The sequence below is a fragment of the Rutilus rutilus genome (genome assembly GCF_951802725.1).
Source record: "Rutilus rutilus genome assembly, chromosome: 7".
Taxonomy (NCBI): domain Eukaryota; kingdom Metazoa; phylum Chordata; class Actinopteri; order Cypriniformes; family Leuciscidae; genus Rutilus; species Rutilus rutilus.
The window spans coordinates 48229941-48256587 of NC_140221.1; the positions used below are offsets into that span (position 1 = coordinate 48229941).

Below are 26647 nucleotides of genomic sequence, written 5' to 3' on the forward strand. Positions count from 1 at the left end.
TATACGAATTCCTGATAACAAGAATTAAACTAAAAACTATAATAATTCTTGATATCTGTAGTTGTGTTTTCACTTTTTAAATGTCACCTTAGGCTGCCATTTAAATTTAAGACTTTAATTATGATTTCATAATTTCATCTTGAGTCAAGAATTCGTATTTTTGTGAGTGATGAATGACGTCATTGTTGATATCAAGAAGTAATTTTTTTACTATCATGTTTGAGAAGAAATAACATGTGAAAGAGTCAGTGTCTGTGTCAGTCTGAGGGACAATCATCACAGTTCAGGATATTCAGGATATGCTCTTTGGATTAATTCATGGGAAGATTATTTTATGGTTATTATAAAAATAAAACCTAAACATTATCATTAGAAAATAGAAACAACATGCAACGCTCGATCTGGGAAGCTTTAGTTTTTGGGTACAAAAAAAGAACCAAATGGGAACGTTCTGTGTTTGCGGGTTATATTCTTCCTTCTTATTTTTGTGATATTTTTCTTGTGTCAGATGGAACATAATTTAAGTCAATAACTTAAGTCTTGTAAAACTTGAAGAAGTGTAGGAAAATAAACGGGCTGAATATGAATATGCCATATTTGGCTCGGCGTTTAATTCCTGATCAAGACCTTTTGACTGACGCTTGTGTTTCTGTTTGTGACGCGACGCTCTGCTTAGCCCCGCCCATACTCAAATCTCATTGGTCTACAACCCCGCCATGACGTCCCGCTTGCGCGGTAGAGGCGCGTGTCGCGCACTTTTGACGCGCCTGTGTAACAATTCCGGGAGCGCGTTCAGATCGACGCGTCTCAATAAACTCAATGGCCGGGACTGAGAAACTGATCCAGAGCGTCTCCGGTTACCCGGTGCTCTACAACGCGTCGCTGCACGATTATCGCAGTTCCGAGCGGCGCGTGAACGCGTGGAGGGAGGTCGCCGCGTGCGTCGGGCTCTCCGGTCAGTGCGTCAACATCACGCGCGCTCGACAAGCGTTTGACTTTGAAAAGTGTTTCTACACATATTTACAGCTGGAGACTCTACAACTACAACGCGTCCGTGTCAGTCACACTGCGGCTTGATCGTGGATTATTGAAGGCGCGTTCTGAGACGCGTCGCGAGCGCCATAAATGATGGACAATATTGTAATGATTTTTGGCCACCACTAGGGGCCACTGGCAAGCCTTCTTGCGGCTTGAGACCTATACTGCCACCACCTTTAATTTCTAACCCGGTCTGGTCCGGGGGGAGCACACCAAACACACTCCAAAACAGGGATTACAAAAGGGATACACTTTTTATTAGTAACAATAGCAGCCGTATGGCATTCGCTCACTCAAATATCCTGATTACATATACTGGTCATCTCATTTCATTAAACCGTGAACACACATTTTGTTAGGGAACCAAGTACTCATTCCAAATTCACAGCAAACTATAGTGATATCTCAGACAAAGCACACTTAATTAGAAACTCCAATCACATGCCTAGATAGAATAACCAGCACAGGCAATCAACATACAATTCATGAAAGCAATAATCACCAAGGGCTAAACACAACACACATAATAGATCATATAGAATGATTAAAATAATTTCGGACTTCCCTGTCCACGTCCGACGACACCCTGCCGTCACTGAGAGGACTCAACCTTCCTCTCCACATTAATGGTAGGAAGGTCTCTTCAAACCAGCCAGGTCCACCTACACTTACTTCCCTATCTTTCTCTTTTTCCCCCCAACTGTCTACCTCCAGGCCAATAAGTGGGACCCCGGTTTTCTTCACGCCGGTGGTGCTAGCCAACCACGAACGCCACAGATCCCCTTTGTGAACCCAGCAGGTTAAAAACACAGTTTATCAGTCTCTCTCCCCCCTTCAGTGTCCGACAACCCCCATTTTAAAAGTCCCCAATTATCGTTCATCGTCCACAGGTGTTCCAGAAACCATAAATCCTTCCGTGTTTGTCCGTAACAATGACGTCACGCACCATCCATCGAATCATAATCATTACACTACTTCCCCTCTTGAAAACTGGGACTCGTCCTCGAGTCCCTAAACAGCTCCATCATAATCCTTGAACCACACAGGGGGTTTTCTTATTCGTAGGGGACGGCCCCCCTCTCTAATAGATATAGTTGGTGTGGACAATTTCCCCCCAGCCGCAAACCGATCACTCCTGCTAGCCCCCTCAGCAACCGTAGATCCAGCAGGTAAGGGAGGCTCTCTCACTGTAGCCGGAGACACAGGGGGGCAACCACTGTCCACCACTGGAGCTTCTGCCAAAGCCGAGGGCAGCTCAGCCTCAATAAAAAGCTGCGATGCTTGAGATCCCCCGATAGCAGCCGACAGCCCAGGTGAAGCAGGTACTCCAGCAGCAGGTGAAATCGCCAACTGAAACCCGTCCGCGACACCAGAAGAAGCAGATGAATGGACGTCCCCCACAGCAACAGGAACATCAGGTGGCCGTGATCGTCGAAACACCCAAGTAGACCCAAAGCCTGGACCCCTTTCCTTCCTCCCCGTAGTCTGGGCAGATGTAATCTCCTGGTCAGCTTTGGCTTTTGTATAGCCACCCCCAGACTCTGCAACCATAGAAGGGACATAAGGTTTCAGCTGATTAAAATGCACCACATGATCTATACCTCCTGCCTCCGGTTGTATCCGATACAACACTTCAGATACCTTTTCCAACACCTTATATGGGCCCTTAAACCGTTTCTGCAATTTTGGGCTCACCCCCTTCTTCCTGGCCTTATTCTTTAGCCACACCAACTCACCCTCTGAATAATACTGAAACCTGGCTTTAAAGTCAAAGTGCAACTTTTGATGTTCCGAGGCTCTAGCCTGATGATTTTTCACTGCCCCAACTACAGTTGCAAGGCTTTCAGCTACCCCCTTCACATACTCATTCACAGTTGCAAATCGCTCTTGTCCATCTACGTCCATCATGACATCAATAGGCAAAACCATCTCCTGCCCAAATAAAACTTTATATGGGGTAAAGCCAGTACTAGAATGAACACTACTTCTATAAGCCATCATTACATAAGGCAAAAGGACATCCCAATTCTGCTGATTATCCTCAACATAAAAGGACAACATGGACAGTAATGTACGATTAAACCTCTCAATCATTCCGTCTGACTGCGGCTGATATGGAGATGTCCTTGTCTTATTAATGCCCAGTAACCGACACAATTCCCCAAACAAATTTGATTCGAAATTTCGACCTTGATCGGAATGCAGGCTTCTAGGGGTTCCATAACGACACACCCACTCTTCTACAAGTACTCTGGCTACGGTCTTTGCTTCCTGGTTTGGGAGTGGGTACGCTTCTGTCCACTTTGAAAAATAATCCCCCACAACCAACACATATTTGTTTTTAAGGAGGGTCTCAGGGAGGGGCCCTAATATATCAAGTGCAACTCGTTCATAAGGACGAGATGTTACAGAAGGAATAAGCGGGGCCCGGGGAACCGGACCGTTTTCCTTATGAACCGCACATTCAGGACATTCTTGACACCATCGTTTCACATCCTTATACCATCCTGGCCAATAAAACCGACCCCTCACCTTTTCTTGTAACTTTTGCACTCCTAAATGGCCTCCCGTGGTTATATTATGCAGCAACCTCAAAATGTCTGGCACCATAGACTGTGGAATAATAACTTGAGTTTTTGCCCTCAGACCAATTTTTGAAGGCAACACCCTCACCAACCTCTGCCCCTTAACCTCTATCTGCTCCCAGACCAAGGCATACTTCTTAAGGGAAGGGTAGGTCTTCATAACTGCTTGTCGATTACCTTTCTGAGTCTTCAATGTTAACATCAAACTCAACTCTGGGTCCCTATGCTGAGCTCGTGTCAAATCATTCTCTCCTTCTTCCACCCCCCTAATTTCTTGATTCGAGAACTCTCCCTGTTCCAAAGCACCACCCTGAGGTAAAGATTTTACCTCTACATAACTAACAGAGCTAGCCACACCCTCTCCAGAATAAGATGGTAATCTTGATAGCGCATCAGCATTAATGTGGTCTTTACCTGGTCGATGAACAATTTTATATTGGAAGACAGCCAATTGTTCCAACCAACGGGCCAACTGGCCTTCCAAACCCTGAAAATTATGCAACCAACGAAGAGAATTGTGGTCCGTTCGCAACAAAAACTCTTTCCCTAAAAGGAAATGTTTGAAATACTTGGTAAAAGTAACCACACTAAGCAGTTCCTTCTTTGTGGTGGCGTATTTACGTTCTTGTTTACTCAAAGTCCTACTAGCATACGCCACCACTCGCTCCAACCCATCAACTTCCTGTGACAAAACAGCCCCAATCCCCGAATCACTGGCATCTGTATCCAGGATGAATGAGCGCTGGGGGTCTGGATAGGCTAAAACCGGAGCAGTAGTAAGGCACAATTTCAACTTCTCAAAAGCAGTCTGACAGCAATCATCCCACTGAAATCGCCTCCCCTTTTCTGTTAGCCGATGTAACGGTCTAGCCAACTCAGCAAAGCCCTTCACGAATCGTCTATAATATGAGGCTAAGCCCAAAAAGCTTCGTACCTCAGTCTGATTTTTAGGGGTTGGCCACGATTGTACAGCTTCCACTTTGCTGGGATCAGCCATAACCCCCTCAGCCGAAATAACATGACCAAGGTACTGTACTTTGGTGGCAAACAGATTACACTTAGATGGTTTTACTTTGAGATTGGCAGCCTGCAATTGGGACAACACTTGACCCAACCGCTGAAGATGTTCCCCAAAATTCTTCCCAAAAACTATAATATCGTCTAGGTACACTAAACACACGGACCACTGCAAATCTGCCAGAATCAAGTCCATAAGCCTTTGAAATGTACTTGGACTATTAGACAGCCCAAACGGAAGAACATTAAATTCAAAGAGCCCCTGTCTTGTTATGAAGGCTGTTTTAGGGCGATCAATAGGGTCCACTTCAACCTGCCAGTAACCGCTAGCTAAGTCTAAAGTAGAAAACCACTGTGCATGGGTTAAGCTATCTAATGCGTCGTCAATACGTGGAAGGGGATATGCATCTTTTCTAGTGACATCATTTAACTTACGATAATCGACACAAAACCTCAATGTGCCATCTTTCTTTCTCACCGGCACCACAGGAGCAGCCCAAGGACTACAGGAGGGTCGTATGATACCACTTTCCTGCATCTGCTTCACATGATCTGCCACCTCTTGCTGCAAATGAAGTGGTACCCGACGAGGAGCCAATTTAATGGGCTTTGCATCCCCTGTGTCAATTTGATGGAGAGTCCTATGGGTCCGTCCTAGATCCGTGTCACCTTTACTAAAAACAGAAAAATAGTCACTCAATAATTCTTGCACAGCTTGTAACTGTAGGGGTTCCAGGCCTCTATTATTTAACCCCAGATTTTGCAACAGCACTTCGGCTGTCCATGGCTGATCTACTGCATCTTTCATTGAACTTAGAGAATTGACTGCACTATCCCCCGTCTGAACATCGGTACACAAAGTCCCAATAGTCATCCCTTTCCTTAATACAAGTTCCTCACTTGTCACATTAATTACCCTTAGTGGCAGCACTCCCTTTTCCACCCTACATAACACCCGGGCCACCAGGACTTCAGTAACTAATCTATCCGAAGGTTCCAGCATTCCTTCCATACACTCTAGCCCCACTCCTTCAACACTACCCGGAATTATAACCTCAGTTCTTGGGGGCACAATCACATCCTGCCTCACTGATACAGTCCTGGTCTTGTTGTTCACATTACCCAATTGTAGCGGTAGGCTCTTCCCCATTAAGTTACAACACTGTGCATTTAAGTCAATTACTGCACCAAACTTCCTCAAGAAGTCGGTGCCCAAAATGATCTCCTGTAAAGGTATATCAGCTACTAAGAAGTCTGTGACCAAAGCCAACGCCTCTATCTGACACACCGTTGACCATTTTCCCACAATATTCATTTGTCCCCCATCAGCTACAGACACCTTCCCTGAAAATGGCACTAATTCAGAGCCCCCATTTGTTGCTTTTTGCCAGAATTCTTTAGACACTACCGACACCTGAGCCCCGGTATCTAACAACAACTCACAGGCTATCCCTCCCACTTTAGCTGATAAAAACACCCCAACACCCTGTTCACTACAAGAAACACTAATTTGCAGGCCAGTCGTATAATCAGGGAGGGGGGCGAGCATTTGACCTTCTTTACTCGCCCCCTCTATTTTCCCTGTACATAAGGACACTCTCTTCTCAAATGGCGATCACAACCGCACTCCCAACATACATCGCCACGACCCTTTTGGCCCCGACTACAACCTTGTAATTCAGACTGGGAAGGAGCCCTAGAAAAAGAGGCATTATTGACTTGAGTCTTAGTAAGATTTTGAACAGACACCTGTAAAGTTCTAACTTCCTGACGCAAACTCTCCACAGTTTCAAGCAATATAGCCATTTGGGTATCATTCGGATTGTTATTAGACACTCCGCGCACCTTCAATTCAGGTGTCATCTGACTACGTTCTAACTCTCGAATGAGCTCCAATTCAGAAGCCAAATTTATGGCTGCCTCTAATGTAACTGGTCTAGCACTACGGAGCTGTATTCGTAGATCACCGGTTCCAACATGTGCAATAAAATGCTCACGTGCTAGTAAATCTTGAGTATCACAGTTAGCCACTGGATAGGATTTGGCTACTAATCGCCTCAAAGCGTTACCAAACTCACGTGCACTTTCCCCTGGTAATCGTCGCCTAGCTGACAAACTTGCACGATTCCAATCCTCACTTTCGCAAGGATCAAAACACTTACTCAACGCTTCTTTAAGTTTAGCATAACTACTACGATCTTCTAGGGTCAAACCACAGAACACATCTCTTGCTCTGCCAGACAACAAAAGTGACATGAACTTCAATTTTAAATCCCTGTTCCAATTATTCACCTCTGCAGCCATTTCAAATTGCTGGGACCAATCAGACCAATCACGCCCATTACCTGTAAATGTCTCTGGCATGAACACAGGACGGTTCACTATACTACTAACAGAAGCAGTCCTACCCATAGCTGTTTCAGCAGACAATTCCTGACTAGAATGTGCATTTTCAGTGTGCTCCATTTTAATAATTTAACAACACCCCAAAAAAAAAAAAAAAAAAAATTATGGGTATTTTACAATTCTATCCCACCGCTGCTACCAGTGTAATGATTTTTGGCCACCACTAGGGGCCACTGGCAAGCCTTCTTGCGGCTTGAGACCTATACTGCCACCACCTTTAATTTCTAACCCGGTCTGGTCCGGGGGGAGCACACCAAACACACTCCAAAACAGGGATTACAAAAGGGATACACTTTTTATTAGTAACAATAGCAGCCGTATGGCATTCGCTCACTCAAATATCCTGATTACATATACTGGTCATCTCATTTCATTAAACCGTGAACACACATTTTGTTAGGGAACCAAGTACTCATTCCAAATTCACAGCAAACTATAGTGATATCTCAGACAAAGCACACTTAATTAGAAACTCCAATCACATGCCTAGATAGAATAACCAGCACAGGCAATCAACATACAATTCATGAAAGCAATAATCACCAAGGGCTAAACACAACACACATAATAGATCATATAGAATGATTAAAATAATTTCGGACTTCCCTGTCCACGTCCGACGACACCCTGCCGTCACTGAGAGGACTCAACCTTCCTCTCCACATTAATGGTAGGAAGGTCTCTTCAAACCAGCCAGGTCCACCTACACTTACTTCCCTATCTTTCTCTTTTTCCCCCCAACTGTCTACCTCCAGGCCAATAAGTGGGACCCCGGTTTTCTTCACGCCGGTGGTGCTAGCCAACCACGAACGCCACAGATCCCCTTTGTGAACCCAGCAGGTTAAAAACACAGTTTATCAGTCTCTCTCCCCCCTTCAGTGTCCGACAACCCCCATTTTAAAAGTCCCCAATTATCGTTCATCGTCCACAGGTGTTCCAGAAACCATAAATCCTTCCGTGTTTGTCCGTAACAATGACGTCACGCACCATCCATCGAATCATAATCATTACACTATGTTGAAAGTTAACTGGGATTCATTTAGCGCGCGTTCTTGAGTTTCATGTGTTATTTTATTAATATTTAAATCTTCTGTTCCGCTCCGTCTAGATGTTTTTAATCTTCTGTTTGTTTTCTGAAGAACTTTGAGGCATAAAGTCTCTGATTCACGATATGAGTGCAGATTTATAATACTGTACGATAAAAGAGACATTAAAACGCGTAACGCGGCGCATTATTGCACTGAGACAGTTATATTAATATATACACCTTATTGCTGTAAATATAGCCATATGTGTCTTATACTTGTCATATTTCTATTCTTTAATATTATTATTATGTCTTGTATTTGCATGGAAGCTTCATTCACTAAAAGGGAAAATCAAGTATTGTCAATAAAACTCTTTCTGATTCTGATTTTCATATTATATAAAGGCTGATACTTTATAATGCTTTTATATGATCAAATGCTTAAAGTAACCATGAAATCAAAACTGACCATTCTTAGTTTTGCATGGAATATTGCTTTATTATAAATGATTTATCCGACAATACCGAATTAAGCCCCGCCCACATTTGTTCTTATTGGTCATTTGTTTCGGATTTTCATCACTATCGGGGAGAAAACACCAGTTTCATCTCGACTTTAATGTTAAATATCGTGTTTTATTCATATTCTTATCTGTATCTGCCTGTATATAATATGCATCATGAATAACTGCATCTGATCTTTTAATATCAATGTCTTGAATGCATTAAGCCACGGTAAGCATTTTAACAGCTTTCTATGGAGGAGAAAATTAAAAACTAGTGTTTCAAACACGATCGTCGCAGAAACAGCGTTGCTCAGATCCGGCCCACATGTGGATCAGACGTTACAGATGTTGCCCACATGTGGATCCAGGCGTTACAGATGTTGCCGGATCTGAGCGACGCCATGTTTCTGTCGGGGTCCATCATGTTTTTCCACTGTAAACTAAAATTCCGGTAAATTTACGTTGACGTAAGATATCCAGAAATTTACCGCGAAAAAATACGGGAGCAAAATTTTAGGTTTTACAGACTTAACTTCAATTTACAGTAAAAAAAAAAAATTCACTATCTGATATATTGTTAACTTACCGACATTTTTAAGTAGTAATATCAGTTTGTACTATTGTAATTCACTGACATCCACCAATCACAGTGGAGATGAGAGTCACATGATCAATCAAAGCTCATCACAAGCAGCTTTTTCACAAGAGAGTTAATACTAATATACAGAAGCTGCACAGTGTCATTCACACACACACTACACACACATGAAATTGTAAAAAATGCAATAAACACTAATTTAACAACATTAAATGTAACAAAACCCTAATGTACATCACTGATTAGAAAAAAAACTATCCATCCATCTTCTTCCGCTTATCCGGGACCGGGTCGCGGGGGCAGAAGTCTAAGCAGGGATGCCCAGACTTCCCTCTCCCTAGACACTTCCTCCAGCTCTTCCGGGGGGACACCGAGGCGTTCCCAGGCCAGCCGGGAGACATAGTCCCTCCAGCGTGTCCTAGGTCTTCCCCGGGTCCTCCTCCCGGTGGGACATGCCCGGAACACCTTCCCGGGAAGGCGTCCAGGAGGCATCCGGAACAGATGCCCGAGCCACCTCAGCTGACCCCTATCGATGTGGAGGAGCAGCGGCTCTACTCTGAGCTCCTCCCGAGTGACCGAGCTCCTCACCCTATCTCTAAGGGATCACCCAGCCACCCTGCGGAGAAAGCTCATTTCGGCCGCCTGTATCTGAGATCTTGTCCTTTCGGTCATGACCCACAGCACATGGTGAGAGTAGGAACGTAGATTGACCGGACCGCCTGGAGAGGCGTGTCAGCCAAGACAGCCCCACAACATCCAGAGACTTGAGGTACTCAGGGCGGATCTCATCCACCCCCAGTGCCTTGCCACCAAGGAGCTTCTTGACTACCTCGGTGACTTCAGCTTGGGTGATGGACGAGTCCACCTCTGAGCCCTCAGCCTCTGCTTCCTCAATGGAAGACGTGTCGTGGGATTGAGGAGATCCTCGAAGTATTCCTTCCACCGTCCGATGACATCCCCAGTCGAGGTCAACAGCTGCTCCACTGAAAACAGCGTTGGTAGGGCACTGCTTCCCTCTCCTGAGGCGCCGGACGGTTTGCCAGAATTTCTTTGAGGCCAATCCTTCTCCATGGCCTCACCGAACTCCTCCCAAGCCTGATGTTTTGCCTCCACAACCACCCGGGCTACAGTCCGCTTGGCCTGCCGGTACCTGTCAGCTGCCTCAGGAGTCCCACAAGCCAGCCAGGCCTGATAGGACTCCTTCTTCAGCTTTACGGCATCCCTTACTTCCGGTGTCCACCACCGGGTTCGGGGATTGCCGCCTTGACAGGCACCGCAGACCTTAAGTCCACAGCTCCGAGTGGCCACGTCGACAATGGAGGTGGAGAACATGGTCCACTCAGACTCAATATCTCCAGACTCCCTCGGGATTCGGTCGAAGCTCCGCCGGAGGTGGAAGTTGAAGATCTCTCAGACAGGGGACTCCGCCAAACGTTCCCAACAGACCCTCACAGTACGTTTGGGTCTGTCGAGTCTGTCCAGCTTCCTCCCCCGCCATCGGATCCAACTCCAGAGTGGTAAAGAGTCCATCCTCTCTCAAGGAGTGTGGTTCCAGAGCCCAAGCCGTGCTGGAGGTGATCCCGACTGTCTCTAGTCAGAACCTCTGAACCTCACGCACAATCTCAGGCTCCTTCCCCGCCAGAGAGGTGACGTTCCACATCCCTAGAGCTAGTTTCCGTGTCCAGGGATCGGGTTGTCGAGGCACCCGCCTTTGACTCCCGCCTGATCCACTACGCACCAGCCCCTTATGGTCCCTCCTGTAGGTGGTGAGCCCGTGGGAGGGCGGCCCCATGTCGCTCCTTCGGGCTGAGCCCGACAGGACCCCATGGGGGAAGGCCCGGCCACCAGGCGCTCTCATACGAGCCCCAACCCCGGGCCTGGCTCCAGGGTGGGGCTCCGCATTTGTCACGGTCCTTGCATTTGTTGACATCATAAAGGGTTTCTGAACCGCTCTTAATCTGACCCATCACCTAGGACCTGTTTGCCTTCGGAGACCCTGCCAGGGGCATATAGCCCCAGACAACATAGCTCCTAGGGTCATTCGGGTACTCAACCCCCTCCACCACGAAGACACGACTGTAAGGTGGCAGTTCAAGGAGAAAAAGAAAAAGAAAAAAAAAACTATGAAGAAACAGTTATTTCAACAAAAATACATCAGATGTGAAGTGTCACGCAGGGAATTGTGGGAATGTCAAGTTACGTTTTCACTGTAAATTATCAAAAAAGTGTAAATTTAACGGATTTACTGTAAAATGACATTAAATGTATAGTCAGATCACTGTATAACTGTGCATAAAGTTTCTATTAACCAATTAAAGTTTTTTTCTTTTACCGTTAAAATCACGATAATTTTTTACAGTGAAGAGGAAGTGTTCTTCATCTGTCCTTGTTTTAGATCCTCAAGCTGCTGTTCAGAGTTCCAGCGCTTCAGAAAGTCCCTGTAAGATGATCATGTTTATGATGATGATGAAACACCTGATTCTGTGCGTGTTTGAGTTGAATCACATCTGATCAGAGACTCTGAGTTTAAAGGAGGAGTTCACTTTAAAATGAACATTAGCCCATGATTTACTCTCCCTGAACTTATCCTAGTGTTTATGACTCTCTTCTTTCAGACGAACACAATCTGAGTTATTAATAAACACCTGACGCTTCAGAGCTTTATAATGGAGTGGATTGAGACCATCAGTTTAAAGCGCATAAAAGTTGACTTGTCCATCATAAAGTGCTAATAAAGGTGTTCTGAAGCGAAGCGTTTCGTTTATGTAAGAAAAATATCCATATTTAAAACTTTATAAAGTAAAATAACGAGCTTCCGGCCAAACGAACATACGGATTCGACTTTAGTCTGAGTGCAACTAATGCGACGCACTGCTGATATTTACACTACGCCATGATGCGCTACGCTAATACTGACGCCAGGAGTTGTGGAGTTTCCCCCGCTGCAGTGTGTGTGTCTGTGTGTGTGTGTGTGAGAGAGTCTAACGCTGTTCTCCCGCTTTAGTGCTGGAGTGCAAGAGACGATGGAAGACCATCAGGGATCGCTACATCCGAGAGCGGAGACTCTGCAAGCTGAAGAGGGAAGAAGGAGGCCGGCGCCTGCATTACTGGCCACACAGAGACAGCCTCTCGTTCCTGGACAATCACATCCGGAAGAGGAAGATTCCCAGTGAAGCCGAGGCTCTGGAGGATCCGGATGACGGGGACGGAAGCGCTCGCGATTCTCCCGAGGAGTCGCTCGACGAGTCCAGCGGCGGAGACTCAAAGTCCAGCCTGGGAAACAGAGCAAAGAGTGACGGCAGGTTTGAGCCCAAGCATCCGCTCAAAGCGGCGATCCCGCTCAATCCCATAATGCCCCTGTCTATCGTGGCTCAGCTCAAACCACTGCAACACATGAGGCCGCTGGTGTCCGGTCTTCCTCCGGGCCTGAAGGGGGTGCCGGCGTCCGTTTCATCAGCGCAGACCTCAGAGACTCCGACACACACACGGGTCTCAGAGAACGAGCCTCTAAAGAGCGTCCAGAAAGCCTTGGATGAGGACGAGCTGTTCCTCTTGAGTTTCGTCCCGGCCCTCAAAAGACTGACGCCACAGAAAAGAGCCGTGGTGAAAATGCAGATCCAGAAGATCATGTTTGACGCAGAGTTCAAGGACCAGTGAACACACTGCTATCGGACTCAGTACAAGGACACGAGCTTTACATTGGAGCCCGGAAACATCTGACGGTCAATTATAGTTGAAATTATGACTGTCAAAATTCTGACATAAGTAGAAATTCTGATTTAAATTCAAAATTCTGACTTAAGACGGAAAAAAATTATCGAAACTGACTTTATTCAAAATTGCAACAAAAAAGTTGGACTTAGAATTTTGACTCATAATTTCAACTGTCATATTTGACTTAAAGGTGCTGTATGTAGGATCCAGCGGCCTCTAGCGGTGATGTTTCAGATTGCAACAACAGCGCTCGTGCTCGTGAAAAGCAATAAAGTTACAACTGTAGTCTTTCACATCAGATAACGTTAGCAAATGGTCAGCGTTAGCTGGCGAACTAATGATGTCTAACTTGAGCCAACTAAAGCACAAAATCACAATATATTTTACATGCTTTGAAGTATTGTTAGCTTACCTGTCCAAAAGGATGAAAGCCAACTCAGGGTCTGTTTTTATACCTAAAACAAAGCGGAGGTCTCTCCATAATTCAAACGCTCTGCCAATGTTGATCCGTGTTTTCGTCCTGAGTCGATCCGATTGACGTTTGTCCTGACGAGCAGATACTTTTTTTTTTTTTTTTGGAGTTTGTGTTGGAGTCTGTGTTGTGCTGGAGGCAGGTCGTTTTTTGGTGTTATCAGACTCCATGTCGTTAGCTGCAGTGCCGTCGCAATAGACTGTATATATAAAACGGAGAGGCTCGGGAGCGCGCATGCACGTCACATCCGGTGGATTTCGCAGAAAATCCGACCCGGAGACTTCACATAAAAATAGGAATACTGGCCTTCAGAGGTAATAGCAAAACGCGAAAAGTGGATCATTGTAATGTGTGATTACAACCCCTTCACAGACGGGCAATAAAAAAAGGATTCATTTTATAAAAAAAGTTACATACAGCACCTTTAAAGGGGTCATATAATGCAATTTTTGTACAAGCTAATATGATTCTTTAGGGTCTAAATTAAAAGTTTGTAATATACAAAACACTCATTTTCAGCACGCCGTTTAAGTGCATGTGTCTTTAAATGATAATGAGCTTTGCTACCCCCGCCCCTCTGTTCTGGGCGTACACCCTTAGTAATAATAACACAATAACCATAATGCATTGTTCATTATAAACGTGGAATTATGAATTATATTGAGAACGTCGTACATAGAAACCATGCCGTAATGTACCCTGAGTGTAAACAGCCGCATTCATCGTGAAGCGTGCAGCAAGCGATTTGCAAAGATTAATATAAATATTAATATAAAGGTTAATAAAACGTTACACACACTTCTTCTTCTGGAGGTGCAGCAGGAACACGAATAGTTGGTACCGATCCATTTTTCAGGAGCAGCTTCTTAGCAAAACCAGCTTTATAATGTTACTGACCCTCGTTTGTAAAGCAGTCTGGTGTGTGAAATGATTCGCGCAAACATGAAAGCATTGACGTTGATCGTGGAGAATATTCCCTTCGAAAACAAACTCAGCCACTGCGTCTTCAGCGGTTCGGATTTAGGAACATCAGAATGATGCTGTGTTCGTTATTACACCCGAGAACACCACAATCACTGAGACGCCATGCTGCTCATAGACAGTGCTCCAGCGTATCAACAATGACTGCGCCGGTCCGCGCGGACTATGATTGACAGCTCACTCACGAGCGGGGGCGGGTCTGTGTTGAAACGCTGCTGTCAATGTGACATCACTAGGTCGAACGGCTTGATTTGAGATGGGGAAAACGTGGCAAAAAAGTATTTCAACTCTTCAGAGTTCAAAGACCAGCGAACACACCGGCGTTCACTCCCGATCGTTCACTCGATTCACACTGGACCCTGAAACATCTGACTGCATGTTTTAGATGAAAAGATGCTTTATTTGTGTAAATCTCTCAGTATGAAGCTGGAAATGAAGTCCCTCAGCGTTTGATTGGATATTCTGTGGCACAAAAGACCCTGTTTTTGTAAAATATCAACAGTGAAAATGTTCTTGCATCATTAAATGTCTTCATGCATTTATTTTATTAGTTTTTTTGTATTTTCATAAGAAGTCCGTGTACACTACAGCTGAGCAGTGAATAAACACACGCCAGTGATGAATGAAGCCCTCTGTTGTTTTTTATTGCATTAATTTATTAATAACTGAAGGCTGGTGTGGACTGGTGAAGTCTAAACATGGGAATTAAACTGATTATTGGAGATCCATTTGACCTTCTTCATTCTTCCAGCCAATCATGATCTGGTGATGAAGAGTTAATAAATCATAGGTTTCACACACACACTATCAGGAATGATTCAGTGCAAAGGGGGTATAAAGTCAAGTCATGTTTATGAGATGAAAAGTCATAAGTATGACTGAAAAAGCCATTATTACATTATAGTTGAAATTATGACTGTCAAAATTATGACGTCAATTATAAGACGTGTAAACTGACTTTAAAAAGTCATAATTCTAATTTAAGACAAAAAAAGTCTAAACTGACTTGAGTCAAAAGTTTACATTAATTATGACTTATAATGGTTGAAATTATGAGTAAAAATTCTGAAATGTCATAATTATGATATAAAAAGTCGAAACTGAATTTTGATAGTCAAAAATTCTTCTGACTGAAGCTTTAAAAAGTCAAAACTGAGACAAAAAGTTGAAATTGACTAAGTTATAAGATATAATTAAGTCATAAACAATCATAATTGTGAACAATCATAAAAGTTGAAATTGACTTTAATCAAATATGACTTAAAAATTCTGATTTGTAAATTATCAATGATATAAAAACTCAAAACTGCCTTATGACATCAAATGTTGACTTAATGTATGACATTAAATTGACTTGAAAGATCATAATTAATGTCATTAAAATGTCAAAACAAAAAAGTAATTTCAACCTTTTTCCTCATTTTTTCATAATTTTGAGTCTTTAATCATAACTGTGACTTAGCATGTCATAATTACTACTTTGAGTGTAATAACGATGGCTTGATCTTAACCACTGCTGATACTGAGGAAATAAAAACGCTTCAACAACATGTTTAAAATTAATTTTAATCATCATCTGGACAGTCGGCATGAGCTTGCGCTTCACACACACATCATACACACTGTCAGTCTATATGAATATTAAGACGTTCTGAATTATTTTTAACCTCTATTTTCTAAAACCTTTTTATTTTAATGATAAAAAAGCTTTAGTTTAATCCATGTGGAAAGATATTTACAAAGAAAAACATTCAAAGTGTTAATTAAAAGGAAAAATGAAACGTTGAAGTATTCAAGGTTATTGTTCAGAAGAACTTTGATGTGTTCATAGGATTTCTACAAGTATTATTTAGCTGTATTAACACGAGTGACATCATTTGGCACCGCAACTGTAGGACAATCCAATGAAGGATCAGACATTTAAAGGTAGGAACACGAGCAGAGGAGTGTGGCGTACAGGCCATCGCTATCTCTTTCATAGAAAAAGACGAGTTTCTTTTCCAAATCCCATCAGGAAACACACACACACACACACACACACACACACACACACACACACACACACACACACACACACACACACGAGATTTGAGTGGATCTTTAGCCTTCAGGAAGATCCATAATGGAGTCAAACATGCTGTTCTCACTCAGTATTTCTGTCTTGTTTTCAGTCCAAATATCTAAACATTCTTAAATCAAGATGCATTTACTAAAGTAGTGAAATACCATAAGATATTATGTCTTGTTTTCTGGGGGAATTAATCAAAATGAAGTGAGTTGATGCTTAAAAAAAGCTAAATTATCTGCCAATGGGGAAAGAAAAATACATTTAATTTCACACAGAAACAGGATTATTTTTCTTTCCCCATTGGCAGATCATGTAGCTTTTTATAAGCATCAACTCACTTTATTATGATTAATTCCCCCAGAAAACAAGTCATAATATCTTATGGTATTTCACTACTTTAGTAAATGCATCTTGATTTAAGAATGTTTAGATATTTGGACTGGAAACCAGACAGAAACACTGAGTGAGAACAGCATGTTTTGCCGTGTGATCAGGCAATAAGCAGCCAGAACATGATGAGAAGCGCCACGAACAGGAAGAGGCGGGACAGGAACTGCTCATCTGTGTGCTGAGGGGTCCCCGGAGCCGCTGCGGGGTCAAAAGGTCAAAAGGTCAAGGTCAAAATTATTTATATAGCACCTTAAAACCACATGAATGCTGACCAAAGTGCTGCACAACAGACATAACAAAATACAATCATACAATAATAAAATAAAATAAAGTTTCATACGTCTTTTTATTGATCTTAAGATTGCATTATTAGATTAATCTCAGACAGACTCAGTTTCAATAAATCACACTGCGAAACATCATATTTCTGTATCGAAACATCCTAAACCCTCTCGTGCTCGTCGCGTGTCGGACAGAAATGACCCGATTTATTTTTGTCCATGAAATTAATGTATTATATTTTAGTTTAAAAATGATTTTTTTTTTTAATATTTTGTATTTTTAGGGGATTTTATGGTACTAAATTATATTTACGCAGTATTTATAATCCATTTCTTCACTTTTTGAGCATAGACCTGAACATTAAATGTCCAGCTTAAACTGTGGTAAATCTTGAACGCTTTAGAGCGACAGACTGAAAGTCTTAAAGTTTTAAAGTGAACTTAAAAAGTTAAAGAATTTTACGTGTATCGTTATGATAAATGCACAAAAATACTTTTTACATTTTTTATATGAAATATATATTTTCAAAAACATGTTTTACTCTAAAACTGAGAAAATCACAGGCATAAATCTAAACAAGTTGTGTTCAAATGTGAGGTTGATATCTCCAGAACTGGTCTCTCAGTGAGATGTTGTTCGGCTGCAGTACCAAACGCTTCCACTAGAGGAAACTCGTCTCTCATTCATTTCCAATGCGTCATTTCTGACCGCGAGGAGCTCAAGTGTGGCTCTTGTTATCAGGACCATTAAACCTGTTCCAGTCATGGCCATGATTATTGTGTGTGTTACACAGCAAGAGCCAAAACCTTTACCAAGTTTCAAACCATTCCGATGAAATTTATTTTAATTTAATTTGTCCAACACGGCCGCAGAGCTCCAGAGGGTTAAATCAAGACACATTTACTGGAGAAGCATCATCCTTCTTTCCTCAGATCATTAAGTGAAAAAACATGATGTTTACTTAATCCCTTTATTAATAACTTCTTAATGCAGGTCAAAGTTTCCTTATTGTTTTACCTGGAGGTGGTCTTCCGTCGTTGATGTTGAATGCCGTGGCAAAGATCCCGAAAGGAAAAGCCCCGATTCCGAACGACATCTGGAAGCCTCCGTCTCCGAAGCCAAAGCCCTGAAATCCCTGCAAACACACGTCATAAACTCTCACACACACTGCCAATCTCACCATTCAGCTAACTTATGATTTACTCTTCCTTATGTCGTTCCAGACCTGTATGACTGACTGCTGTGGAACTCGAGAGGTGAATTTAAAGCCTCTATTGTGCTATTTTAAAGGCTCCTAATGTTGTTTTGGGTTTCCTTCAACAGGTTCAAAAGGTAAAAAAGACTTTAATTTTCTTATAATATATATATTGCACAACACCTAATTTCTCAAAGAGTCTGAAAAGGTTTGTTTGAAGATTCAGTCTCTCTAAACCCCGCCTCTCTGAGAGCTGCTCTGCTCTGATTGGTCAGAAAGCAAACGCTCATTATCATATCGTGAATCTCAGCTCTCGACACACAGTGATAGGAACAGTAACGATGGCGTGAGTTTTACCGTATCAATCTCATCAAAGTGGATTTGCTTTGTTCTTCTCGACATGAACAACACGAACCAAACTCTTCCAGTCTCAGATAAACTAGTGTTTGAGGGCGGGGCTTAGAGACGCTGCTCAGCCAATGGGCTGGCATTATGCAAATGAGTTTCAAACCTATACAGATTCAGCAGGAAGTGAGACTGAATTACTGACGACTCGTTTCAGTTCAGAATCACTTCTTTCTTTCTAAACTCCATTTATATTATATTTCTATGCAGTGGTCAGTTCACAGCAGTGACCGAAATTTAACATTTTTATTAAGGGGCAATATTTGCCACCTTAAATTGATTTCCAGGGGCATTGTCACCTATATATGGATATTGTTTCTAAACGTATTTAGAGGTATGCATCACCTTTTATGACAAATTCTAACATTCAAATTAAATTATATTAGAATAACACAGTACCAACGTCAAATTAAATCATTAAATTAAAATCCATCCTTGCAGTGCAGAGGAGACACAGAAGCGGCATCAGAACTGGCATTACTATATTTACACTTCATTTACAATTGCTTAAATAAAGCTATTCAATATTTAAATATGAAATGATTTATAATTTTAACGTTTTAATTAAAGGATACTTTAAATATGCAACTGAAACCACCAGTAGGTGGCGGCACGTCACTGTCTTAATAAGCGAGTTGTTGGAGTCATTTATTCAACCGATTTGTTCAAACGGCTGATTCATCCAGAAAAACAAGTGATTGTTCATTGAATCGTTAAAATGATTCGTTCAAAACACGGATTTCAGTAAAAAAAATAAAATAATAATAATAATTCATCGGCTTCATTATGAAATTCTCGTTGCCACTATAAAGTGAAAATTGACAATATTGTGTCCAAAAAGTAACTCACAATGTTAACTATATTGTTAATTTAACTGTTGTATAAAATAAATAGCACATTTGCAATTGTGCAAAGGAAAACAGCACTCTTGCTCATGTGATATTCTAATATAACAACATATAATATAAATATAAGACAAAAACTCATTCGTGCACATCTACAACTGCACTGACACATCACACAGTGAAAGCATGAGAGAAACACGATGTCAGCTCGCACTCGCAGTGCCTCCTACAGTTAAAACAATGATTACAATATCATAGTTCATAGACAATATCGCACACTCCTAAGCACATAAAGAATGAACTTATAATGAACTGGCATTTACTCGTTTTCTTCTCTCCTCTGGCGTGCAGGAGACAGGCGTGGGCTAATATACTGCCGTAAGTGACGTGAATTGTCACGTGAACAAGCAAATCCACCAAGATAGAATTAAAAAAATAATAAGAGCCGCTAATTAGATAGTTTTAATTTCGAAAGCATTTAGATAAGTCTAAGTCAAAGTGTCATCTAAAATGTAAGACCTTTCATAAATAAAAATAAGACATTTTTAAAATATAGATATTTTTTAAGACTAGAAAAAATCTAATTTAAGACCTTTTAAGACTTTAAGGATCCGCGGAGACCCTGACACTACATGAAAGAGAACATCTGAAAAATAATAATAGGCATTTTAAAAAAAAAAAAGCATTTAGTATCATTTAAATGGCATTGTAGTTTTTATTTATATATTTTCCGTTTTGATAAAAGTTTTTACCATTTTTTTATGTCTATATAATTAGCTATTTTAATATTTCAGTTAACAGTTATTTAATTTCAAGTAATAATTCTTTTATAGTTTTAGTCTGAAGAACACAAGGGTGAGTAAACAATGACAAAATCTTTTAAACTAGTCCTTTAATATGTGTATAATTGTTATCCAGTAAATAATCACTACGCAAGAAGTTTAAGAGTTGAGAGAGCAGAGAGTGATGCAACGTTAAACGTCAGATGTTGTCATCCCTCGCTCCATCACCTGTCCGCAGAGACGCCTTAATAAGCCCCGCCGGGACGCTCGTTTGACTAATGAATTCCTACAGCAACCTTCATCCGTGTAACAGTTTCATCACAAAAGTCTTGTGCAATGATTGCGTTGCAAATGCGTGTACAACCTTAAATGCTGTGTGTGTGTGTGTGTGTGTGTGTGTGTGTGTGTGTGTGTATATAATAATATATATATATGCTGATTAACAATTAATCGCTATTAATCGCATCCAAAATAAAAGTTTGTGTTTACATAATATGTGTGTGTAGTGTGTATAATTATTTACTATATACAAACACACACACACACATACACACGTATATATTTAAGAAAATGTATATATAAAAAATTATACTTGTATAATTATGTATAACTATATAAACAGTATATACATGCAAATATTTCTCAAATATAAACACATTACAAAATAATTATGCACAGTACACACAAACACAAACTTTTTTTTTGGATGTGATTAATTATTGCCCAGAACTAATATATATATATATAAATATATAAATAAATATATATATATATATATATATATATATATATATATATATATATATATATATATATATATATATATATATATATATATATATATATATATATATATTAGTGTGTGTGTGCGTGTGTGCGTGTGATGATCATTGTGATTTTTTTCCCTCTATACCATGACAAAAGAAACGCCTGCTTGTATATAGATCGAGCTCACACTGTCTGAGTATGTTAAAGATACTCACGCCACGATTCTCCGGTTCGGGCCGCTGGCCCTGCGGTCGTGGAGGAGTTCGCTCTCTGAAATCACACAGGAAAATAACTTCAGATTTGAATAGTTCAGTGAGCTTGAGTATGAGTGAGCGTGTGAGCATGAGAGTGTGTGAGTGAGTGTGTGTGAGTGTGAGTGAGTGAGTGAGTGAGTGAGTGAGTGAGTGAGTGAGTGAGTGAGTGAGTGAGTGAGTGAGTGAGTATGAGTGTGACAGTATGAGTGAGCGTGAGAGTATGAGTGAGCATGTGCGAGAATGAGTGAGCGTATGTGAGTATGAGTGAGCGTATGTGAGTGAGTGAGTGAGCGTGAGTGAGCGTATGTGAGTGTGAGTGAGCGTGTGCGAGTATGAGTGAGCGTATGTGAGTATGAGTGAGCGTATGTGAGTGTGAGTGAGCGTGAGCGTGAGTGAGTGAGCGTGAGTGAGTGAGCGTATGTGAGTGTGAGTGAGCGTGTGCGAGTATGAGTGAGCGTATGCGAGTATGAGTGAGCGTATGCGAGTATGAGTGAGCGTATGCGAGTATGAGTGAGCGTGAGTGAGTGTGAGTGAGCGTGAGTGAGCATGAGTGAGCATGAGTGAGCATGAGTGAGCGTGAGTGAGCGTGAGTGAGCATGAGTGAGTATGAGTGAGTAAGCGTGCGTGAGTGAGCATGAGTGAGCATGAGTGAGCGTGTGCGAGTATGAGTGAGCGTATGTGAGTATGAGTGAGCGTGAATGAGCGTGTACGAGTATGAGTGAGCGTATGTGAGTATGAGTGAGCGTGAATGAGTATGAGTGAGCGTGAATGAGCGTGTGCGAGTATGAGTGAGCGTATGTGAGTATGAGTGAGCGTGAGTATGAGTGAGCGTGAGTGAGTATGAGTGAGTGTGAGTGAGCGTGAGTGAGCGTGTGCGAGTATGAGTGAGCGTATGTGAGTATGAGTGAGCGTGAGTGAGTATGAGTGAGCGTGAGTGAGTATGAGTGAGCGTATGTGAGTGTGAGTGAGCAGTATGAGTGAGCGTGAGTGAGTGTGAGTGAGCGTGAGTGAGCATGAGTGTGTATGAGTGAGCATGAGTGTGAGTGAGTGTGTGCGAGTATGAGTGAGTGTATGTGAGTATGAGTGAGCGTGTGCGAGTATGACTGTGTGCGAGTGAGTATGAGTGAGCGTGTGCAATGAGTGTGTGCGAGTGCGAGTATGAGTGTGTGCGAGTGCGAGTATGAGTGTGTGCGAGTGCGAGTATGAGTGTGTGCGAGTGCGAGTATGAGTGTGTGCGAGTGCGAGTATGAGTGTGTGCGAGTGCGAGTATGAGTGTGTGCGAGTGCGAGTATGAGTGTGTGCGAGTGCGAGTATGAGTGTGCGAGTATGAGTGAGCGCGTGCGAGTATGAGTGAGCGCGTGCGAGTATGAGTGAGCGCGTGCGAGTATGAGTGAGCGTGTGCGAGTATGAGTGAGCGTGTGCGAGTATGAGTGAGCGTGTGCGAGTATGAGTGAGCGTGTGCGAGTATGACTGTGTGCGAGTGAGTATGAGTGAGCGTGTGCAATGAGTGTGTGCGAGTGCGAGTATGAGTGTGTGCGAGTATGAGTGTGTGCGAGTGCGAGTATGAGTGTGTGCGAGTGCGAGTATGAGTGTGTGCGAGTGCGAGTATGAGTGTGTGCGAGTGCGAGTATGAGTGTGTGCAAGTGCGAGTATGAGTGTGCGAGTGCGAGTATGAGTGTGTGCGAGTGCGAGTATGAGTGTGCGAGTATGAGTGAGCGTGTGCGAGTATGAGTGAGCGTGTGCGAGTATGAGTGAGCGTGTGCGAGTATGAGTGAGCGTGTGCGAGTATGAGTGAGCGTGTGCGAGTATGAGTGAGCGTGTGCGAGTATGACTGTGTGCGAGTGCGAGTATGACTGTGTGCGAGTGCGAGTATGACTGTGTGCGAGTGAGTATGAGTGAGCGTGTGCGAGTATGAGTGTGTGCGAGTGCGAGTATGAGTGTGTGCGAGTATGAGTGAGATGTGTGCGAGTATGAGTGAGTGTGTGCGAGTATGAATGTGTGCGAGTATGAGTGTGTGCGAGTATGAGTGTGTGTGAGTATGAGTGTGTGTGAGTATGAATGAGCTTGTGAGAGTAAGAGTTGTGTGTGAGTATGAGTGAGTGAGAGTATGAGTGTGAGTATGAGTGAGCGTGTGAGCGTACGAGTGTGTGCGAGTATGAGTGTGTGCGAGTATGAGTGTGTGCGAGTATGAGTGTGTGCGAGTATGAGTGTGTGCGAGTATGAGTGTGTGCGAGTATGAGTGTGTGCGAGTATGAGTGTGTGCGAGTATGAGTGTGTGCGAGTGAGAGTATGAGTGTGCGAGTATGAGTGTGTGCGAGTATGAGTGTGTGCAAGTATGAATGAGCTTGTGAGAGTATGAGTGTGTGCGTGTGTGAGTATGAGTGTGTGCGTGTGTGCGAGTATGAGTGAGTGTGTGCGAGTATGAATGTGTGCGAGTATGAGTGAGCGTCTGTGAGTATGAGTGTGTGTGAGTATGAGTATGAGTGAGCGTGAGTGAGTATGAGTGTGTGCGCGAGTATGAGTGAGCGTGAGTATGAGTGTGTGCGAGAATGAGTGAGCGTGAGTGAGTATGAGTGAGCGTGAGTATGAGTGAGCGTGTGAGTATGAGTGGGAGAGTATGAGTGAGTGTGAGTATGAGTGTGTGCGAGTATGAGTGAGCGTCTGGGAGTATGAGTGTGTGTGAGTATGAGTGAGTGAGTATTAGTGAGTGAGTGAGTATGAGTGAGTGAGTATGAGTGAGCGTGTGCGAGTATGAGTGTGTGTGAGTATGAGTGTGTGCGAGTATGAGTGAGTGTGTGCGTGTGTGAGTGTGTGTGCGCGTGTGTGAGTATGAGTGTGTGCGAGTTTGAGTGAGTGCGTGTGAGTATGAGTGTGTGCGAGTATGAGTGAGCGTCTGTGAGTATGAGTGTGTGTGAGTATGAGTGTGTGCGCGAGTATGAGTGAGTGAGTATGAGTGTGTGTGAGTATGAGTGAGTGAGTATGAGTGTGTGCGAGAATGAGTGAGCGTGAGTGAGTATGAGTGTGTGCGCGAGTATGAGTGAGTGAGTATGAGTGTGTGCGAGAATGAGTGAGCGTGAGTGAGTATGAGTGTGTGCGCACGAGTATGAGTGAGCGTGCGAGTATGAGTGTGCGAGTATGAGTGTGCGAGTATGAGTGTGCGCGAGTATGAGTGTGCGTGAGTATGAGTGAGTGAGTATGAGTGAGTATCAGTGTGTGCGCGAGTATGAGTGAGTGAGTATGAGTGTGTGCGAGAATGAGTGAGCGTGAGTGAGTATGAGTGTGTGCGCGAGTATGAGTGAGTGAGTATGAGTGTGTGCGAGAATGAGTGAGCGTGAGTGAGTATGAGTGTGTGCGCACGAGTATGAGTGAGCGTGCGAGTATGAGTGTGCGAGTATGAGTGTGCGAGTATGAGTGTGCGCGAGTATGAGTGTGAGTGAGTATGAGTGTGCGCGAGTATGAGTGAGTGAGTATGAGTGAGTATCAGTGTGTGTGAGTATGAGTGAGTGAGTGTGAGTATGAGTGTGTGCGAGTATGAGTGAGCGTGTGCGAGGATGAGTGAGCGCGAGTAAGAGTGAGCGTGTGTGAGTGAGTGTGAGTGAGTATGAGTGAGTATGAGTATGAGTGTGTATATATGAGTGTGTGAGTATGAGTGTGTGAGTGAGTATGAGTGAGCGTCTGTGAGTATGAGTGTGTGTGAGTATGAGTGTGTGCGCGAGTATGAGTGAGTGAGTATGAGTGTGTGTGAGTATGAGTGAGTGAGTATGAGTGTGTGCGAGAATGAGTGAGCGTGAGTGAGTATGAGTGTGTGCGCGAGTATGAGTGAGTGAGTATGAGTGTGTGCGAGAATGAGTGAGCGTGAGTGAGCGTGAGTGAGTATGAGTGTGTGCGCACGAGTATGAGTGAGCGTGCGAGTATGAGTGTGCGCGAGTATAAGTGTGCGCGAGTATGAGTGAGTGAGTATGAGTGAGTATCAGTGTGTGTGAGTATGAGTGAGTGAGTGTGAGTATGAGTGTGTGCGAGTATGAGTGAGCGTGTGCGAGTATGAGTGAGCGCGAGTAAGAGTGAGCGTGTGTGAGTGAGTGTGAGTATGAGAGTATGAGTGAGTGAGTATGAGTGAGTATGAGTATGAGTGTGTATATATGAGTGTGTGTATGAGTGAGTGAGTATGAGTGTGTGAGTGAGTATGAGTGTGTGTGAGTATGAGTGAGTGAGTATGAGTGTATGTGTGAGTATGAGTATGAGTGAGCGTGAGTATTAGTGTGCATGTGTATGAATACCCTGTAGTGTGTACCCTCACTCTCAGTCACACTTACTCACTCTCTCTCTCTCTCTCTCTCATTCACTCACTCTCTCTCTCTCTCATTCACTCACACTCTCTCTCTCTCTCTCATTCACTCACACTCTCTCTCTCATTCACTCACACTCTCTCTCTCTCATTCACTCACACACACTCTCTCTCTCTCATTCACTTTCACTCACTTTCACTCACTCACTCTCATTCTCATTCTCATACTCTCACTCACTCTCATTCTCATTCTCATTCACTCTCACTCACCTGGGGTCCTGTTGGCCGGTGCTGCCTCTGCCGTACAGCGGGATCACCTTCTCTCGGCTGATTCCTGCTTTACACACGGGACACACCTGTCTGTTCGGCCTGGTTTCAAGCCACTGCAGACACACACACACACACACACACACACACACACACACACACACACACTCGGTTCAGGTGCATCGAACTAAAGTCATATCACATGATCATGAAACACTGAAACACTGCAACACTCACCTGATGCAAACACGGCCAGCTGGAGGACACACACGTCACAGGAGCGATAAGAGAGGAGAGAGAAATCAAGAGTTGAGCGAGTCACATTCACACAGAGATTTGCGAGCGCGTCATGCATGTGTGTGTGTGTGTGAGAGTGTGTGTGCAGGGTCTCACCAGAACAGGTGTCCACACAGACTGATGACGGCATCTTTAGATGTGTCGAGGCAGATGTTACACTCGAAGGTGCCGTCCTGAGTTCCACTGCTGCTGTTCTCTGTTCCTGCTGGAGTCTCACTCGCTGCTGCACTGGCCATGATCTCACTGACGACCTCAGCGCACGCTACACACACACACACACCAGGGTGTTAACACTGAGTACATGAGTCTAAGTTTCTCTAGATAAATAGACAGACACACATGATGATAATAATCACGTCAGGATATTGTACATGACTGTATACACACACACACACACACACACACACACACACACACACACACACACACACACACACTCTCTCTCACTTATACACAAAAACAGAC

At 43.2% G+C, this 26647-nt stretch overlaps 2 protein-coding genes across 2 annotated transcripts in view; one reads left to right on the plus strand and one right to left on the minus strand.

Annotated features, from left to right (window-relative positions):
- The first annotated feature begins 737 nt into the window (after positions 1-737).
- Positions 738-13904, plus strand: LOC311292932 (uncharacterized protein). Its single transcript, XM_084412767.1, has 3 exons — positions 738-955; positions 12182-13081; positions 13794-13904. The coding sequence occupies exons 1-2, from the start codon at positions 820-822 to the stop codon at positions 12832-12834; spliced, it is 789 nt and encodes a 262-aa protein (XP_084268893.1). The 5' UTR covers positions 738-819; the 3' UTR covers positions 12835-13081; positions 13794-13904.
- A 1991-nt stretch (positions 13905-15895) lies between these two features.
- Positions 15896-26647, minus strand: part of rnf185 (ring finger protein 185) — a 17107-nt gene continuing 6355 nt past the window's right edge. Inside the window, exons 3-8 of the mRNA XM_084412769.1 lie at positions 26279-26444; positions 26123-26141; positions 25889-26001; positions 21295-21349; positions 18102-18219; positions 15896-17000 (exon numbers count right to left, since the gene is read on the minus strand). Coding sequence (XP_084268895.1) covers positions 16903-17000; positions 18102-18219; positions 21295-21349; positions 25889-26001; positions 26123-26141; positions 26279-26418 — 543 coding nt within the window. The 5' untranslated portion in view covers positions 26419-26444 and the 3' untranslated portion in view covers positions 15896-16902. The remainder of the gene's footprint in view (positions 17001-18101; positions 18220-21294; positions 21350-25888; positions 26002-26122; positions 26142-26278; positions 26445-26647) is intronic.

Excerpts from the sequence above, each read along its gene's own strand:
- LOC311292932 (XM_084412767.1), top strand. The coding sequence starts at position 820 with ATGGCCGGGACTGAGAAACTGATCCAGAGCGTCTCCGGTTACCCGGTG. Across the intron at positions 956-12,181 it reads CGCGTGCGTCGGGCTCTCCG|TGCTGGAGTGCAAGAGACGA; the intron begins GTCAGTGCGTCA and ends CTCCCGCTTTAG.